General features: G+C 47.0%; 1 protein-coding gene and 1 pseudogene across 1 annotated transcript; both read left to right on the top strand.

The window, feature by feature from the left end:
- Window positions 1–4,283: 4,283 nt before the first annotated feature.
- Window positions 4,284–4,889, top strand: LOC123163088 (uncharacterized). The gene has a single exon (XM_044580846.1). It carries the CDS (start codon window positions 4,360–4,362, stop codon window positions 4,678–4,680), a length of 321 nt encoding a protein of 106 aa, XP_044436781.1. The 5' UTR covers window positions 4,284–4,359; the 3' UTR covers window positions 4,681–4,889.
- Window positions 4,890–16,167: 11,278 nt separating this feature from the next.
- Window positions 16,168–18,653, top strand: LOC123158552 (uncharacterized; annotated as a pseudogene).
- The last annotated feature ends 231 nt before the right edge of the window (window positions 18,654–18,884 follow it).

The following is an 18,884-nucleotide window of genomic DNA, read 5'->3' as shown; positions in this document are numbered from 1 at the left end:
GGTGTGGGACGGTTGGTGGGGTGGGAGGTGGTGGTGGGGTGGGAGTGTGGATGGGCCGGGGTGGACACGCTTAGTAGTAGCGTGGGGGTCTTACCTAAGCTACTACTACTTACTTAGTAGTAGCGCCGGTTTTATACCCTCGCTACTACTATGGCCTATCCGGGGGCATTGTTGCAGACCATTTAGTAGCAGCGCGGGTTTATATCCCTCGCTACTACTATTAACTTAGTAGTAGCGCGGTTTTTATACCCCTCGCTACTACTAATTAGCAGTAGCGTCCATTTTCAAAACCGCGCTGCTGATAAACTTCTGTGTATAAGGTTTTTTCTAGTAGTGCATGTGTGAATACATAGACAAATATAATGTCACTAGTATGCCTCTACTTGACTAGCTCGTGAATTAAAGATGGTTAAGTTTCCTAGCCATGGACAAAGGAGTTGTCATTTGATTAGCGGGATCACATCATTAGGAGAATGATGTGATTGACTTGACCTATTCTGTTAGCCTAGCACTTGATCATTTAGTATGTTGCTATTGCTTTCTTCATGACTTATACATGTTCCTGTAACTATGAGATTATGCAACTCCTGTTTACCGGAGGAACACTTTGGGTGCTACCAAACGTCACAACGTAACTGGGTGATTATAAAGGAGTACTACAGGTGTCTCCAAAGGTACATGTTGGGTTGGCGTATTTCGAGATTAGGTTTTGTCACTCCGATTGTCGGAGAGGTATCTCTGGGCCCTCTCGATAATGCACATCACTATAAGCCTTGCAAGCAATGTGACTAATGAGTTAGTTGCGGGATGATGCATTACATAACGAGTAAAGAGACTTGCCGGTAACGAGATTGAACTAGGTATTGGATACCGACGATCGAATCTCGGGCAAGTAACATACCGATGACAAAGGGAACAACGTATGTTGTTATGCGGTTTGACCGACAAAGATCTTCGTAGAATATGTAGGAGCCAATATGGGCATCCAGGTCCCGCTATTGGTTATTGACCGAGAATAGTTCTAGGTCATGTTTACATAGTTCTCGAACCCGTAGGGTCCGCACACTTAAGGTTTCGATGACAGTTATATTATGAGTTTATGAGTTTTGATGTACCGAAGGAGTTCGGAGTCCCGGATGAGATCGGGGACATGACGAGGAGTCTCGAAATGGTCGAGACGTAAAGATCGATATATTGGACGACTATATTCAGAGTTCGGAAAGGTTCCGAGTGATTCGGGTATTTTCGGGGATACCGGGGAGTTACGGGAATACGAGGAAGAAGCAATGGGCCTCATGGGCCAAGTGGTGGAAGAGAGGAGGCAGGGCGCGCGGCCCCCCTAGCCCAAACCGAATTGGACTAGGGGGCCGGCCCCCCTTTCCTACTCTTCCTCCCTCTCCTTCCTTCTCCTTCTCCTTCCCTTCCTTCCCCTCTCCTAGTTGGACTAGGAAAGGAGGGAGTCCTACTCCCGGTGGGAGTAGGACTCCCCCCTTGGCGCGCCCTCCTTGGCCGGCCGCCTCCTCCCCCTGGCTCCTTTATATACAGGGGCGGGGGCACCCCATGACACACAAGTTGATCTTCGTGATCGTTCCTTAGCCGTGTGCGGTGCCCCCCTCCACCATATTCCACCTCGGTCGTATCGTCGCGGAGTTTAGGCGAAGCCCTGCGCCGGTAGAACATCATTACCGTCACCACGCCGTCGTGCTGACGGAACTCATCTCCGGAGCTTTGCTGGATCGGAGCCCGGAGATCGTCATCGAGCTGAACGTGTGCTGAACTCGGAGGTGCCGTACGTTCGGTGCTTGGATCGGTCGGATCGTGAAGACGTACGACTACATCAACCGCATTGTCATAACGCTTCCGCTTACGGTCTACGAGGGTACGTGGACGAACACTCTCCCCTCTCGTTGCTATGCCATCACCATGATCTTGTGTGTGCGTAGGAAAATTTATGAAATTACTACATTCCCCAACATACGAATGTGAAGGACACAAACTAAGGAGTGCCCGCGGTCGCGCCCGGAGTGTCCGCATGTGTTTGAGGGGCCGAATTTGGTGACCATGGTTGTCGATGCTCTTATCTACCTATGAGACCGCACCTGATGCTTTGCACTATGTTACTTGGCTACTAACAGTTTGTTTGTGTACAGGTTGCTATTCAGAAACCACTGACTTGGAGACAACACTTGAACACACTTGCAGGCGGGGCAGAGAGGTTATGATAAAATGTTAAGTCCAGGCTCTCCTAACATAGAGCATCTACAACCATGGACACCAAATTCTGGTCCTCGTAGCAGCTCTTAAATTTCCTTCTCTCCATCTGAATACCTCATACTTGAAACTTTAAATCCATACAGACCATGCAAAAGAGAAAAAACCTACTGACTATGTATATCAATTAAAACCTATCATACCCTTCTCATCGTCGAAGATGTCCACGATCTCCATGCCCAGTTCAGGATAGATGAGTGAGAGCCACAACTCTGGCTCCTACGACTCCTCTAAGACGGCCTTCGCCTCCAGTTTGGCGAAAAGCGTGTCGGTCTCCGCCCATTCATGTCGGATGTATTGCGAGCTGGCCTCCACATAGGCCTCACCCTCGTGGACTCCGGGGTGGCAATCAGCTCCGCCATCTCCGCCACTTGGGCGAGCTCGAACTCCACCATGGCATCTTGCATGGCAAAGCCCTCGGTCTTCCCGTTCTCACCGGATGTATTGCGAGCTGACCTCCAACAAGGCCTCACCCTGGAGGAATCAAGGGTGGTAATCGGCTCCGCCGTCTCCGCCGCCTAGGCGAGCTCGAACTCCACCATGGCATCTTGCATGGCAATGCCCGCAACCGGTTGCGGCTCCTCCTTCGGCTTCTCCGCATCCTCCTCCATCGGAACCGTCCCTTCCATGTGATCCGTCTGCTGCTCCCCTCCTCGTCCTCCTCCTTTGGCTCCGGCGAGTTTGAAGGCAACCCCGCTGCAATCCGGGCGCCTAGCCCGGATCTCCTTGATCATCTGGAACTGGAAACGCCGCTGTGGTGTTAGCATAACATAGGTGGTCTTCTTCTGTCGGGCCATGGAAGAGGAAAGAGGGAGGAAGAGGAAGAGGAAGTGGAAGTGGATGTGTCTAGGGCTTTGGGGACACCGTCCGGCTTAAATAGCCGGACCTTGGCCCTCGGGCGGCAGGCCTGAGTATCGCCACGCAGCGTTCACACCTCACCGGAGGAGACACCCATCGGACCGTTGGGTTTTCAAAAATTATGTGCGGGACCCGTCTTTAGTCCGACGTTGCAAATGCACCCGGACCGCCCTGGATTTAGATTGGATATGAGGAGTGCTGGTCAGCCCGGGTTGATGGATTGTTTTTTACCGGTTAGTGACCGGGCCACTCGTCCGGCATTTGAGTGGGGTTTGAAACGCCAGCTGTAGATGCTCTTGTGTAATGCGCCTGGTTAGGAAAAAAAATTCTGGTGGGTGTTTCAAAAAGGCTGAGCTTCGCTTCTCCGAGGCTCTGACTTTGCAAGAGCATCGAGTGATCGATTAAATGGGCACAACACTATCGCCGGACTCGTCAGATCAGTTGAGTGGAAGGCCGCTCTGATCGAATTCGAAATCAGTGGACCACGCAAGCTGAAACATTCAGGTGCTCAAGCTTGAAGCTGGCCCTATCCTACTCTAGTACTGTACTACTAGTGTATATGAGAGGGATGTCTGGTGCGTGTTGCGTTGGTCGCTTCTGCAGGCTGCGTGGAGGGCAAGGAAACCAAACAGACGCAACGGTGCAGGGAGACGGAGGCAGGATAATTTTCTGCTTTGGCGAGGTGTACGTTTTGACCGAGCGCGGCTCACTCCAGCAGACTCGCCGTCACCATCGCCATTGCGTGAGCATCAGATGTTGATCTCCAATTCCAAAAGAGAGAGAAAAAAAAAGTAACAGCTGTCTGACACTTGAAAGGCAACGAGCAAAGCCTGTAAGTGCACTGAAGCAGCTAAGCTACCACTGTTACCGTTACTATCACGGTCAGCTGGTCAGCTGTCTCTCACAGCTTGCACAAACGACCGACCGTTGCCGTCACCCTCCTCCGTCCCGTTCCAACGGCTCCGGAGCCCCGGCCTACGAAATCCCCACAACACCCTCACGTCTAACCCACGCGTGCGCTACGGCGAAAGCTTTGGCTGGTTGCCTCCCCGTGTGCGCGTCTCTTGCCCTTCATGCCGTCGCCGGCCCCTGTTCTCCGCCCCTCCTATTTAGTCCCGCCTTCCTTCTCCAGCAGCAGAGCACACTGTCACGCACTCCATAACTCGACAATCCACCACATCCATCTCTAGCTTCTACTAGCTGAAGCACACTAGCACCAAGGCAGACGCCATGGACGCTGTGGAGTCCTCTTCGCCCTACTCGCCGCCGTCGCTGCGCCACAAGCTGCGGACCACCGTCTGCGGCTGCTTCGGCTTGCCGGGCAGCGACGGGCCGAGGCCGCAAAGTGGCGGCAGGGCCAGGTGGAGACGGCGGGTGGCGGCCGCGGGGGAGTTCAGGTACGACCCGCTCAGCTACGCGCTCAACTTCGATGACGGCGGCAGCGGCGACGGCGATCACGAAGCAGAGGACGCTGCCTTCCCGTACCGGAACTTCAGCTCGCGCCTGCCTCCCTCGCCGACGCCGGCCTCCCGAGCCGTCGCCATCGCCTGAAGTCCTTTGCTGCTTCTGTAGCATAATATGTCTCTGAATTTTGCTTCTTCTCTAAGCGAGATCGAATCAACTCTGTAAAAGCAGTTTACGGCCGTGGAAATGGTAGCGAGGTAGTAGCAATAGCAGTGCACCAATACCGTGATGCTTGTATACATATAGGAACGAATCAATCAACTTTAATATTCCGTCGGTTCTCAATGCAAGATGAAGATTTGGTTTGAACGGGAAAAGGTTGGCTTTCTTTTGGATGATCAACTGTGAAGGAAGTTTACGTGCCCTTGGGTTGGTGGCGGGTGGAATCATCTGCCGTCGCCATCCTATTCCTCCGTCTCCGTGTGTCCTGCGCGTATATCCAACCATGTACGTGGGTGAAATGGTGTGCTGCAAAGGATTAGCGAACAGTCTGCCGCAAAAAAATAAAAAAAGGATTAGCGAGCAGTCAAATATCTCTCTCTTTTTTGACTTGCGAACAATAAAAAACATCCGTCCAGCTCTTTAATTTTTGACTATCCGCTCGTATAGTTTGTCACGGCTCACGAGTGGAGCTTTCGCGCCAATGGTCACATACTGAGAAAAATGAAAAATCTTCCTCTGCACTTTCTGTATTTTTTCTTCAGAAAATGACAAATCCTGCTCTGCACTTTTCTTCTTCTTTTCTTTCAGAAAAACAGGGGCGATCCAAAGGTTGACATTACATAGGATCCATAGTATAATATCGGTGCAGAAGCGCGGGGTTATGCACCGCCCCTAACCTGAACCTCTTGTTGACTGAATTAGCTTAGCGGTGCAGAAACAAGCTATAAACTACAAGCAACCACAAAGTTCTAAAACAAAAGCAGAGCGGAGCCATTAAATTCACAATGCCTTCACATTGTTCTCTCCTGCAATGGTAAAGAAAGCAGTTAATCAACCGGACACAACAAGAGAAAAACACATTACAGAGAAGGCGAAAAAATACCACCTATAGGCCATGGGGAACACCAAGTAGATCACCTGACAGAGAACCACAGCAAACTGATATCCTTCTTGTACAGGATGTCCTTTGTCACATTGGTCGGAACTCAGTGATCATGAAACTGCTACATATAATTGTTCGAAAGAGAAAATTGGCATAAACGTAGATTTTCATTAGTCTTTGCCGCTAACTTTTGTTGATCGTCATACTACAACACAAATGGACAGGAAATTGGCAGCGACCCTATGTGAATAGCCATTTAGTACTCGGCGCATTTAGAAAGATTCAGGTAATACAACCAGATCTACCTTTATTAGTCCCAGTAATAATCGCATCTCCCCACCGAATACCCTCTCGCCAAGCCTAGTGATCAGTAGACATGTATAATTGCAGAGTCTCAATGATCCTCTCATTTTTGTCAAAAGTATGACAGGCAAACCAATCTTCAAACTAATTTCATTCCATGGAAAATTATCAATGACTATAAAATGCAGAAACACCATGGACGAAATGACAGATCAACATTGTGAACATAATCAGTACCCTTTCATATAGTATCACAACTGAGAAATGCTCTGGAACAACCATGAACACGCTTGTAGACAACCTCATTAATATCAACCACTGTATTAGTTGGGCACACAATACCAAGTTGTCCAAGCTAAATCACTATCAAAATAGTTTAAGAAGAATAAATCATACTCCCTCCATCCATATATATCCAACATGCCAAATGTGCCAAATATCCAAAATAAAAGCCTAATAAGTTGTCCAATTTTTTGTATAATTAAACTTAGTAATTACTATGCATTGCTGTAGTATTTATTCATAAACTTGTTTATATGATTGATTTATTATATGTTTGCATGTTGATTATGTTGTGTGATATAGTTATTCTCTTATGTCCTTTAACTGATATGTCACTATTATTCGTATCCGCTCCGAATCTAGTTATCCGCATCCGAGTAATATTTGATCAGTACGTATTCAAGAATATTCATATTCGCGTTCGTACTTCTTTTGACAATACGAAAACGAAACCGGTAAGAGCACCCTTATCTGTTTTCGCCCCTAGGGGCATCTCCAACGTGGACCCTCAAACCGCTCGTTTTATGTCCGGACCGTGTGGTCTGGACGTGTTGTGCCATCCAACACGGGCATGTATCGGTCCGCCGGGCTGTCTACACGCACTTTTTCCCGCAAACAAGAGACAAAGTGGGCAAGGGGCTTTGCGGGTGTCCGGGCCGCTACCACGCCCACGTCTGACCACCTTGGCCCACCCGAAACACCCACCCACACCCGCGCGCGTTTTCGCCCGGGGCCAGCTGCCCGCATTCATGCTGCTGGAGAGCTACTGCTCCGCATTGACAGTGGTGCAGGATGGACGTAACCTCTCTGAAAGATCGAGGATGTCGCCTAGAGGGGGGGGTGAATAGGCGCTTTAAAATAATTATGGTTTAGGCTTGAACAAATGCGGAATAAACCTAACGGTTAATTTGTCAAGCACAAAACCTAAAACAACTAGGCTCACCTATGTGCACCAACAACTTATGCTAAGCAAGATAAGCAACTATGTGATAGCAAGATATATGACAAAGAACAATATGGCTATCACAAAGTAAAGTGCATAAGTAAAGGGCTCGGGTAAGAGATAACCGAGGCACGCGGAGACGACGATGTATCCCGAAGTTCACACCCTTGCGGATGCTAATCTCCGTTTGGAGCGGTGTGGAGGCACAATGCTCCCCAAGAAGCCACTAGGGCCACCGTAATCTTCTCACGCCCTTGCACAGTGCAAGATGCCGTGATTCCACTAAGGGACCCTTGAGGGCGGTCACCGAACCCGTACAAATGGCAACCCTTGGGGGCGGTCACCGAACCCGTACACTTTGGCAACCCTTGGGGGCGGTCACCGGAACCCGTCAAATTGCTTGGGGCAATCTCCACAACCTAATTGGAGAACCCGACGCTTGCCCGGAGCTTTACACCACAATGATTGAGCTCCGAACACCACCAACCGTCTAGGGCGCCAAGGCACCCAAGAGGAACAAGCTCTAGGGTGCCCAAACACCCAAGAGTAATAAGCTTCTCAAACTTCACTTCCACATATCACCGTGGAGAACTCAAATCGATGCACCAAATGCAATGGAAAGGGCACACGGAGTGCCCAAGTCCTTCTCTCCCAAATCCCACCAAAGCAACTAATGCTAGGGAGGAAAATGAGAGGAAGAACGAAAGAAGAACACGAAGAACTCCAAGATCTAGATCCAAGGGGTTCCCCTCACTTAAAGGAGAAAGTGATTGGTGGAAACGTGGATCTAGATCTCCTCTCTCTTTTCCCTCAAGAACTAGCAAGAATCATTGGAGGGATTGAGAGTTAGCAAGCTCGAAGAAGGTCAACAATGGAGGAAGAACACGAGCTCAAAGGATAAGTCTCAATGGGGAAGAAGACCCTCTTTTATAGGAGGGGAGAAAAACCAACCGTTATCCCCTCACTCAGCCCGCAAGACGCGGTACTACCGCAGGGAGCTGCGGTACTACCGCGGTTGGCCGCGGTACTACCGCTGCAGGTTGCGGTACTACCGCATGTGCAGCTCTGGCCAGATGAAGGCCTGTTGCATAGGGCAACGAATGGTAGAACAGTCGGAGCGGTACTACCGCACGCCCCTCCAGTACTACCATAAGGCAGGCAACACTAGGCGCAGAGAAAGCACGGGCGTAAAAAATTAGTTCCGTACCTACTTCCGCTGAGGGAGGACCTACGCAAAACTCCGGCATGGTACTACCACACACGAAGAGCGGTACTACCGCGTAGGGCGCGGATTTAAAAAATTACATCCGTACTTCCGCTCATGCTGCTAAGCCTGGCCAGAGCCCACGGTACTACCGCGCTCGCGGCGGGTACTACCGCGTAGGGCGCGGATGTAAAAAATTATATCCGCCACTACTACCGCTCGAGCAGCTACGCCTGGCCTGAGGCCACGGTACTACCGCTCCCACAGAGCGGTACTACCGCAAGGGCCTGCGGTACTACCGCTCCGGAGAGCAATACTACCGCATGCCCCAGATCAGCAACACCAGGAGTCCTTCATTTTGCAGAGAAGACAACAGAGGGAAACAATAAAACCAGAACTGCCATAACTTCTGCAAATGAGCTCTGAATTGAGCAAACTCAAGCTTGTTGGATACAAGACAATGAGTAGCATCAAAACAGAGACGGGGAGGTATGCCTAACAAGAGAGGAAAGAAACCTCCAACAGAGAAGAACCGGCAGAACCTCCAACATCGAAAACATCATAGAAGATGCATGTAAACTCCGTTTTCGATGAACTCGAGCTTGTCATGAAAATGAACAAAAGCTCCAAAACTCACAAGGAGAAGAACCAAACAAGAACCAATAAAGATGATGCAAGGATGCAATGGTTTGAGCTCTCTACGAACGATACGATCAAGCAACTCATCGAGAGCCCCCTTGATAGTACGGCAATCAATCCTATAACCCGGTCTCCCACAACTACCATGAGACCGGTAAAATAGAAAACCTATCAAGGGAAAACCTTTGCCTTGCACAAAGTCCACTTGAGCTAGATGATGACGATCTACTCCTCCTCAAGATGGACCACCTTTCTTGATTGTGTTGGCTCGATGAAGACTAGTTGATTGCTCCCCCATACTCCACTATGGGTGAGCCACTCTTCCGCTCATCTTCACACGTCTATTGTCACCATAATGGACGGCAAGCTTCAAGCACTTGATCTCTTCGTGATGCATCACTTGAACTTGCACACCGCAACCTAACCCCACAAAGAACTCTCACGAAGACCATGGGTTAGCACACAAAGCGTAATGGACAATGCTTACCATACCATGGGATCACTTGATCCCTCGATACATCTTGTGCGCTTTGTGTGTTGAATCTTTCCAACTCTCTTCATTTGAATGATGTCTTGAAGGTAGACATGAATGATCACACAATCTTCTTCTTCAAGACATGCTTGCAATAAGCTCAACACTCACATGACCAATCTTTGGATAATTCCTTAATAGCACCGTGGGCATCACAAACTCTCCTTGAAACCAACAAATGGACTCCAAGAAAAGCCTATGGACAAACCCTTCAAATATAACTCAAGGCAACCATTAGTCCATAGAGATTGTCATCAATTACCAAAACCAAACATGGGGGCACCGCATGTTCTTTCACTCTCACTGCCGTCATTGAAGCGGCGCGACGGCCGAGAAAGCGCCGCCTGCTGCACTCCCGTTGAACACGCCTCCTCGCCGCATTCAAAAGGCCACAGACTATCCGCCTTCCTCCATTAAACCCCCGTGTGTGCCGAGAAACGTACTCCGGCCACAAGTCCGTTCGCGAGCCGCCCATCATTAAACACAACGCTGGTTGGCTCCGACCGTCTGCCCGCTATTTAAATGGTGTCAGATGCTGGGAAAAAATCGCACCACACCACACTCCGCTCCCATCTCCTCCACAATTTTCTCCACAATCTCCATGGCACCAGACGAGCAGGAAGAGGAGTTCTCCGGCATAAAGCCTAACTGGGTGTCCCATCGAGCCCGCCGAATACGAGCTAGACAACTCTCTACTCCACCACCGTTGAAGCTCCAAGGCAGCTCGCCGAGGAGCGGCGAGTTGCTCTAGGGCGGCATGAGGGGAGCACGGTGACACATGCATTGTGGTTGCCGTGGACGATGCAGTGTCGTACCGCTCCTCCCGTGCCTACGACCGCGCCATCCGCTGTCAACGAATGCGTAACCATGCCCTGTTGGCGGAGAAAGAAGCCAGCTTCGCGGGGATCGACGGAATGGTGGCCAGCACATCCGCGCCAGCCGTCATCATCGAGGAGAAGTAGAAACATGTGCGGCCGCCGCCGCTTGGGTCCCATGAAGGCCATTGTTGAGGCGACGCCGATGTACACAACCGGTGTCTTGCCCGATCGCAGGCCACCGTCGTCCCCCGCCCCAAAAACCAACCCTGATCAGTGCTTTCATGGAAGCGGAGGGCACCCTTCCCCTCCGGCTGAAGCACAACCCGGTGGTGCTATTCCGATGAGAGGCGCTGCTGAACATGGGGAAGCGAGCCGCCCTTTGCGCTGAAGCATATATTCCTTCGGGGCTCAACGCAGTCCGATGAGCGGACTACCGGACATGGGGAAGACAGTGGAGATCCACCGCGGCCCACTAGTAGAAAAAGGGTCATACGTGAAGCCCAATAGTGCCGGTTTGTATTAGAGCCGGCACTAATGTGTACAATAGCACCGGTTCGTGGCGGCGATCAATAGCACCGGTTCGTGGCGAACCTTTAGTACCGGTTCATGCCACGAAGCGGTACTAAAGGGGATGTGTCAGCCTGCGGTCAGGCTATGGCCCCACCATCACCATTTAGTGTCGGTTCGTACCACGAACCGGTACTAATGAGGTTATGGCAAGCTATTTTTAGTCCCACCTCGCTCCCCTAACAAGCTTTTTACCACCTTAAATATGTTATTTCTCAAACTATCACAAGCACTTGGTCTTCATTGAACTCTATGTGTAGAATTTGTGGCCGCAATATGAGTCTTCATCGGTTTATAAATCGTTGATGACTCATATTGACAATTCAGATTGTACACACAAAGATCATTGATGATCAAAGTATTTTTGATGTTATAAGATCTTATTGACAGTTTAGACTCTAAAGAAATATAAGATCGTGATGTAAATGCTCTTATATTTTTTGCGTTCAGTATGCACCATTCAAAGCGACGCCGTCAACTTTCAACCATTTCTGCCTTCATTTGCTATTTTGCATGCATTTAATGATTTGTTTTGAGAACTAAATGACCTGGAAATTAAAAAGCACTACAAATGAACTCTGAAAAAGTTGAAACTTGGCATGGTATCATCATTTCACCCACATAGATTTTCAAAAAAGTAGAGAGGGTTACGGCAAAAACTGGATGCACTTCGTTTACAAACTGGACAATCTCTTTCGAAGTATTCAGGTTTCTAACGAAATTAAACTCATCTGTTACAAAGGCATTTCATTTTTTTAAACTTATTACAACTCCAGACTTTTTGTGCATTCAGTATGCATCATTCAAAGCGACGCCATCAACTTAGGAATATGGTAGATTGCACGGAGCTACGCGCAGTGCAGTTTACACTATTACAAAAGGCTTGAAGCAAATTAACGAGCATTGCACCTCTTTTTTATTTTTAATAACTTATTACAACTCTGGACTTCTTCTGTTATGGCAAAAGGAAGGAGGAGAAGAGGAAGAGGAAGAAGAAGAAGAAGAAGAAGAAGAAGAAGAGGAAGAGGAAGAAGAGGAAGAAGAAGAAGAAGGAGGAGAAGAAGGAGGAGAAGAAGAAGAAGAAGAGGAAGAAGAGGAAGAAGAAGAGGAAGAAGAAGAAGAAGAGGAGGAAGAAGAAGAAGAAGAGGAAGAAGGAGGAGGAGGAAGAAGAAGGAGAAGAAGAATAAGAAGAGGAAGAAGAAGAAGAAGAATAAGAAGAAGAAGAAGAAGAAGAAGAAGGAGAAGGAGAAGGAGAAGAAGAATAAGAAGAGGAAGAGGAAGAAGAAGAAGAAGAAGAAGAAGAAGAAGTAGAAGGAGAAGGAGAAGAAGAAGAAAATAAAGCACAAAAGAAATAACTATATAAAAAAATTACTCAAAAATAAATAGAAGAAAATAAATAATGCAGAAAAGAAAAAAAATTAGAAAAAATGTTGGGGCGCTGCCCGGTGGGCCTACAAGATAAATAATGCAGAAAAGAAATAACTATATAAAAAAATTACTCAAAAATAAATAGAAGAAAATAAATAATGCATAAAAGAAAAAAAATTAAAAAAATGTTGGGGCGCTGCCCGGTGGGCCTACAAGACCTAGGGTGTGCAAATGCAGGCCCAGAAGGTCCAGGAGGCTCACCGGGCAGCGCGCCATAGTTAGGCCCAGAAGCCTGCTATATAGAGGAGTTCGAAAGGGCAGCCGCGGCTGGGTTTATAAACCAGTGCGGCTGCCCTTCGCTCGGCGAGGTGGGACTAAACATAGCGCACCGCGGGTGGCAGCGCACGGCCTTTAGTACCGGTTGGTGACTCCAACCGGTACTAATGCGTCGCCTTTAGTACCGGTTGGAGCCACCAACCGGTACTAAAGGGCCTCGTTTCCCGCCGCTTGGCCTAGACAAAACAGACCTTTAGTACCGGTTGGAGCTCCCCCTATATATATGGCACTTACGAAAAATCAGTTATCGACGCCACTTCGTTCCACGTTTCTCGCTCGCTCGATCTCTCGCCGACGCCGCCGCGCCGCCGTGCCGTCGCCCTCGCCGCCCCCTCCGCCCGTCGTTGTCGTCGCCGCGCGCCCCCGCCGCCCGTCGTCGTCGCCGCCCCGCGCCGCCCGTCGTCGTCGCCGCGCGCGCCGCGCGCCCGTCGTCGTCGCTGCCCCCGGCCGCCCGTCGTCGCCGCTCCCGGCCCGCCGCGCGCCCGTCGTCGCCGCCCCCGCCGCCCGTCGTCGTCGCTGCCCCGCGCCACCCGTACGCGCCGTATATACGTATACACGCATACGTATACACACATACACACACACACACTACACACACACACACACACACATACACACACACGTATACACACACACACACATATTTTTTTACTTATTTTCTGTTTTCTATATATAATGTTTAGATGAATTAAAACTATCTAGTTTATTTTTAGAAGATGCTTAATTAGTTGAACTTGTTGAATTAATATATAGAACTGCTTATTTTTAGTAAATGCTTAATTAGTTGAACTAGTTGAATTAATATAACTAGTTTATTTTTAGTAAATGCTTAGTTGAACTAGTTGAATTAATACATTTTTCTGTTAATAGATTCTTTTCTGTTAATAGATTTTTTTTCTGTTAATAGATTTTTTTGGTGATATTATTATTGAATATGCATGTTTGGTGATATTATTGTTAATAGATTTTTTTGGGTGATATTTAGATTGTGTAATTAATTTTGTTCATAGAATTTTAATGATTTTTTTGTTCATAGTATTTAGAAAAAGGAAAAAAAGAAGAAGTAGTTTATATATAGTTGACCTAGCTAGTTGATTTAATAAACTAATTTATTTTACTATATATAGAAGTAGTTTGTTTTTAGTAAGTACTACTTATTCTTTTATAGTAAGTGCTTAGTAGTTGAACTAGATAGTTGACTTAATTAATAAAACTAAATTATGAACGTAGGCCGGAAATGTCGTACTCATCGGACGACGATAACCGCCCGGGGGAGTGCGACTGGTGCCACGACGACCGAGGTATGTGCGACAGGTTCATTGAGCTGGACGAAGATCGGCGCTTCAGCATTAAGCTCGAGGAGACCTGCGATGTTCATACGGTACGCAACGACGACAATAGTTTTTTTTCGTAATTCAGCATGACTTCAACTATTTTAACGTGTATTTTTCATCTTTTCCAATTCGACTAGCTTATCCCATGCTTTGCAAGACCCTATGTCTTGGAGAGGATGGGTTTTGAAGACCATGAAAATTTTGAAACCAAAAAAATTATCCTAAGTACCGAACATGGTGTGGATTTTTAAGTAAAGCTGTACAATGCTCAGAGTGTAACCCATTTTGGTTGCAAAAATTGGGATGCATTTTGCAAGATGTATGGTCTTGATGAGGGTATGCTTGTCACCATGGATCTTGGTGATCCTACAATCGAGCAAGAGACACCTTCGATTTGGGTCTTTGTGGATACATCTCCAGTTCTTCCCTCATGTGAGCTAAACATAGTTATTAAGTAATTTATATTGTTTATTTCAAAATATAATGTTGACAACTTATCTCCATTGACAGCTTATTTTCATTCTTCAAAGAATGTGCGGAAGATGGTAGATAGAACGTACTACACTGAAGGCTCCGAATTAACTTATCAGGAGAAAAATCATCTGGTCGGATTTTGTACTGATTTTGAGAATTACAATATCTACAATCAAACTCCTCAACATTATGGTCAATACGTGCCACTAGTGCACGTGTTGAACTACGGTAACTACCATGGAGATACCCTGGTAAGATTATTTTTTACTATTACAACATCCGTGCATCTTTTTGCACACTTCTAAAACTAGTACATCATTGCTAACTACAAAGTTATTATTATGTTTTTCAACAGATAATCCCGAATGATTGTATGCCTCATCTGATGTATACGCGTGGTAGCCTTCATGTTTTGAACATACGACCAGGTCGTCCTACGAATCTCAACTGTCCATATCGGGTTTCTAAAAGAAGTGGAGACATAACAATCAAAGAATGGAAAAAATGTATGGACAGTCGTAAGGAGCTTCTTGGAAGCAATAAGCAGCGAAAGGCAAGAATTGGAGACAGGATGATCGCCATTCTTCATAATGGAGAGTCAGGGTCTATATTGTTTTATGCTATTTTACCTTAAGGGTGTTTAGGTCCTACCTGATACTGATGATCATGTGCTAAGAACAATTATGTAGGGTTGGGTTTGATGACTATATATGAGGATGATGATCGTATGACTTATTATTAATAACGAGTAGAAGTTGTATGATGATGCATGATTAGTAGGACTTGTTATTATATATATGATGATGATGTAATGATGCAAAGCATGCGCATGAGCATGTTATATCTGCGGGTGCAATGAACATAGCAGCAACGTTGATAAACAAAGCATGCATGATGTATGATGCATAACGTGTACAATGTGTAGTATTGTAAAATACCAACAAACGAAAAAGAATTCAAATGGAAACACAAAATTAAATGAAAAAGAAATCATAAAACTAAAAATCCACCAAACCTTATAGTACCGGTTGGTGTTACCAACCGGTACTAAAGGGCTCCAGGCATATTGAGCTGGCTCGTGCCACGTGGTTGTCCTTTAGCACCGGTTCGTGCTGAACCGGTACTAAAGGGGGGGGGGGGCTTTAGTGACCACAAATTAGTGCCGGTTATGTAACCGGCACTATAGGGCCTTACAAACCGGTGCTAATGCCCGGTTCTGCACTAGTGGCCAGCCGTACACTAGTCAAGGGTATCCATGTTGTGGAAATGGATATCCGTCGGCGCCGGCCGTAGACTAGTTTTACCTTAGTCCGGTATAGTTTTTAGTTAAAAAACGTTCAAAATGTAATGAATTTCATCCGGTTTATAAAAAAATTGTCGTATTTGCATGAATTTCATCTGGTTAATTCAAACAATGCTTGAAACATAATTAAGATAGCCACACATACCATAAAATATAGCCCCGCGAATGAAGAATGGCCTTTGCAAAACACACAGACAACTTCTAGTTACTTTGTTTTTGAGTTGGACCACTTCTAATTATTTTCATGTAAAAAATAATCACTAAACAATTTGGACAACACTATAGATTCATTTTCACAAAAGAAATCAATCATTTGTTTTTGCATCATGTTCAAATTTTCTATAAGTACGGTTACTCTTTGGGTGCACTGTGTTTGTGGGGTATTAGCACGACGATTTCTCGATTGCCTATTACAACAAGTTTGGTATGGCTCCGGTGAGAGATAGGCGAAAACGGCGGCACGCCTTCGGCTTGCTCGAGTATTTGTAATCATCGGTAAATGATCTATGAACATAGATGTATTTTTGTATTCTTGTGTTTTTTTACTGTCATGACATGATGAATAGATCAGAGCCAAAAAAAATAGATTGAAAGTTTTATAGAAAAAATGCTCAAATTTCCTATTTAACAAATGCAGTGGTTTCCTCTCAGTTGGCCCACGCTGTCAATGACGCGGGCGGCTAGAGCGTGTCACATAGCTTACGTGTCAGCATAAAAGAGGGCCCACATCATTGGAGCCTTTTTCTTTTTGAGTAAACATCATTGGAGCCTTGAAGCAGATAGTACATCACGAGCCAAAAAATAAGCTTTGTTTTTTCCTCTGTTCCGGCGGGGGGGGAGGCGGCGATGGCCGCGTGGGCCGCGGTGGGCCGGTGGCAGCTACTGCTTCGGTGTATACTCGCCGGCAATCAAGGCGTCGCAGGGGCAGGGCTACGAGCCTACGACGTGGGCGCCAACGCCGGGGTCCTCTCCGCGTAGGCGCCCGTGGGCCGCTGAAGCCCCTGCATCGTCCTCCTCGTCGGCGCCGCGCTCTGCGCCGCCGGGTACCTCCACATCGTCCTCCTCGCCGACCCCGATCCTGCTCGTCTGCCTCTACATGCTGCTCGCCGCGCAGGCGCAGACCTTCCTATAGTACGGCCGGTGTCGTCTCCGCCGTCGAGAACTTCCCCGACCGCCGCGGCACCGTCAACGGCATCGTGAAGGTACTGCCGTCCTCATTCCCCTCGCTGGCTTGGCTTTCTTTCTTACTGTACTCTGCTAAGTACTGTACCGCGTCAGTACCTAAATGATGTGATTAATTAGTCCGATAGCGATTCATGCTACAATACAACCATGTGTAGATGGTGTATATGCTGAAATCAAAAAAAAAAAATCCAAAGTATACAGATGAAATCAGAAGTATCAAAAAAATCCATGTGAAATCAAAAGGGCCACATCCTCTACTGTGACTGCGAGGAATCAAAAATCACAAGAACCATGTGTTTCGTTTGCTTTCAGTTCTTTTCTTATGTGCTGTGACTGTGAGGAATCTGTTCTGGTGGCGTAGTATACAGATGATGCATATGCTGAGAGTAGCAGAAAAGTACAGTAATGCGATTTCTTAGACTTGTATTAGTTTTTGCTCCCTGGAGGCTGGGAGGCAGCATCCCTGGTTCTAGAGGAAGAGTACAATTGTGTAGGTACAGTCACTGTTTCATTATAATGTGTTCTGGCCAAGAGACACCAGAGAGGCAATAACGCAGCCTTCTTTTGCTGGCCTCATCCTTTCAGCACCATGCTTGTTTCCTGAAATCCTGTATCTACCACACTGCATGGGTAGAGCTATCATTTGCGTTAATTGCACGAACTTTGAGTGTTATTGTCTTGAGTTTTCAGCTAACTACATTCCTAACTCTGACGATGCAAATGTGTGTAGATCCAACATTGCACCCCATTTGCTCAATAATCCTAACCTGCACTCTGTTTCTCGACAACGTAGCAAACTAGCAATCGTAAGGCACATTTATTAGGCAGTGTATCATGTTTTGTCTTGTTACACAAGTACAGATGTGTCCCTACTCCTTTATTATATGGTATTAAACGATTTATGCATTTTCCAAACAGGGTTTTCTGGGCTTTGAGTGGAGCAATACTGGTCCAGGTACAGCACACTCTCCATATTGATCCTGGCAGCTTCATACTTATGCTAGCGATATTACCCGCAGCCATCGCATTGCTGCTCATGTACTTTGTCGACGTCGACAGTGCTCATCGGCGGTACAACAAGAAGTTCCTTGATGCCTTCGCTGTCATGGCCGTGTCTGTTGCCGGGTACCTGATGGTTGTCATAATCTTTGACCAAGTATTCGTGATAAGTTTACCTGGACAGAATGTTTGCTTCATGATACTCCTGCTGTTGATCATGTCTCCAGCAGTTATTGTTGTAAGAGCTCACAAGACGGAATCGAAACAACGAGAAGAGCCAGCTCTAGCACTGCGCTTGTGGTATCTGGTCAGGACAATGTTGTCACACAAAGAAAACCTGAATCTGGTGCAGGCCATGTGTAAACTCGACTTCTGGCACGGTGAACAACTTCAGACAAAAGGGGATCCTTTGGCTACACGAGCAGAGAGACGAGCACCCTGGTGTCGCTCTGGAGCATCTGGAACTTCTCAGGGAGGTTCGGCGCAGCATCTCCGATCACTTCCTCCAGTTGCGAGGAGTGGGCAGGCCTTTCTTCATAGGAGCGACGCTTCTAGTCATGAATGTAGGCGACGCCATCATCTCCTCCGGTTTCCATGCGTCGGTCTACATGGGCTCCGGGTTCCAGAGGCGCTTATATGACAAGGAGTTGCCACAAGGTGTGTATGACACTCAGTTGTTGTTCTGTTCTTACAACAATAACATGTTACTATTTGGTATTATAACATAATGTACTACTCCCTCCGTCCCAAAATTCTTGTCTTAGATTTGCCCAAATACGGATGTATCAAGTCACGTTTTAGTATTAGGTACATCCGTATCTAGACAAATCTAAGACAAGAATTTTGGGACGAAGGAATAGTATATAGCAACACTATAATGGCTACTTCCTATTTGAAATAATAGTTGAGAAGAGAAACCAATATTATTTATTCAGTTCAGTGATACATATTTTATTCAA

The sequence above is a fragment of the Triticum aestivum genome, chromosome 7B (assembly GCF_018294505.1).
Source record: "Triticum aestivum cultivar Chinese Spring chromosome 7B, IWGSC CS RefSeq v2.1, whole genome shotgun sequence".
Lineage (NCBI taxonomy): Eukaryota > Viridiplantae > Streptophyta > Magnoliopsida > Poales > Poaceae > Triticum > Triticum aestivum.
Note: the sequence above shows the minus strand (reverse complement) of the source record. Positions and strands in the feature narration are given on the sequence as shown.

Excerpts from the sequence above, each read along its gene's own strand:
- LOC123163088 (XM_044580846.1), top strand. The coding sequence starts at position 4,360 with ATGGACGCTGTGGAGTCCTCTTCGCCCTACTCGCCGCCGTCGCTGCGC.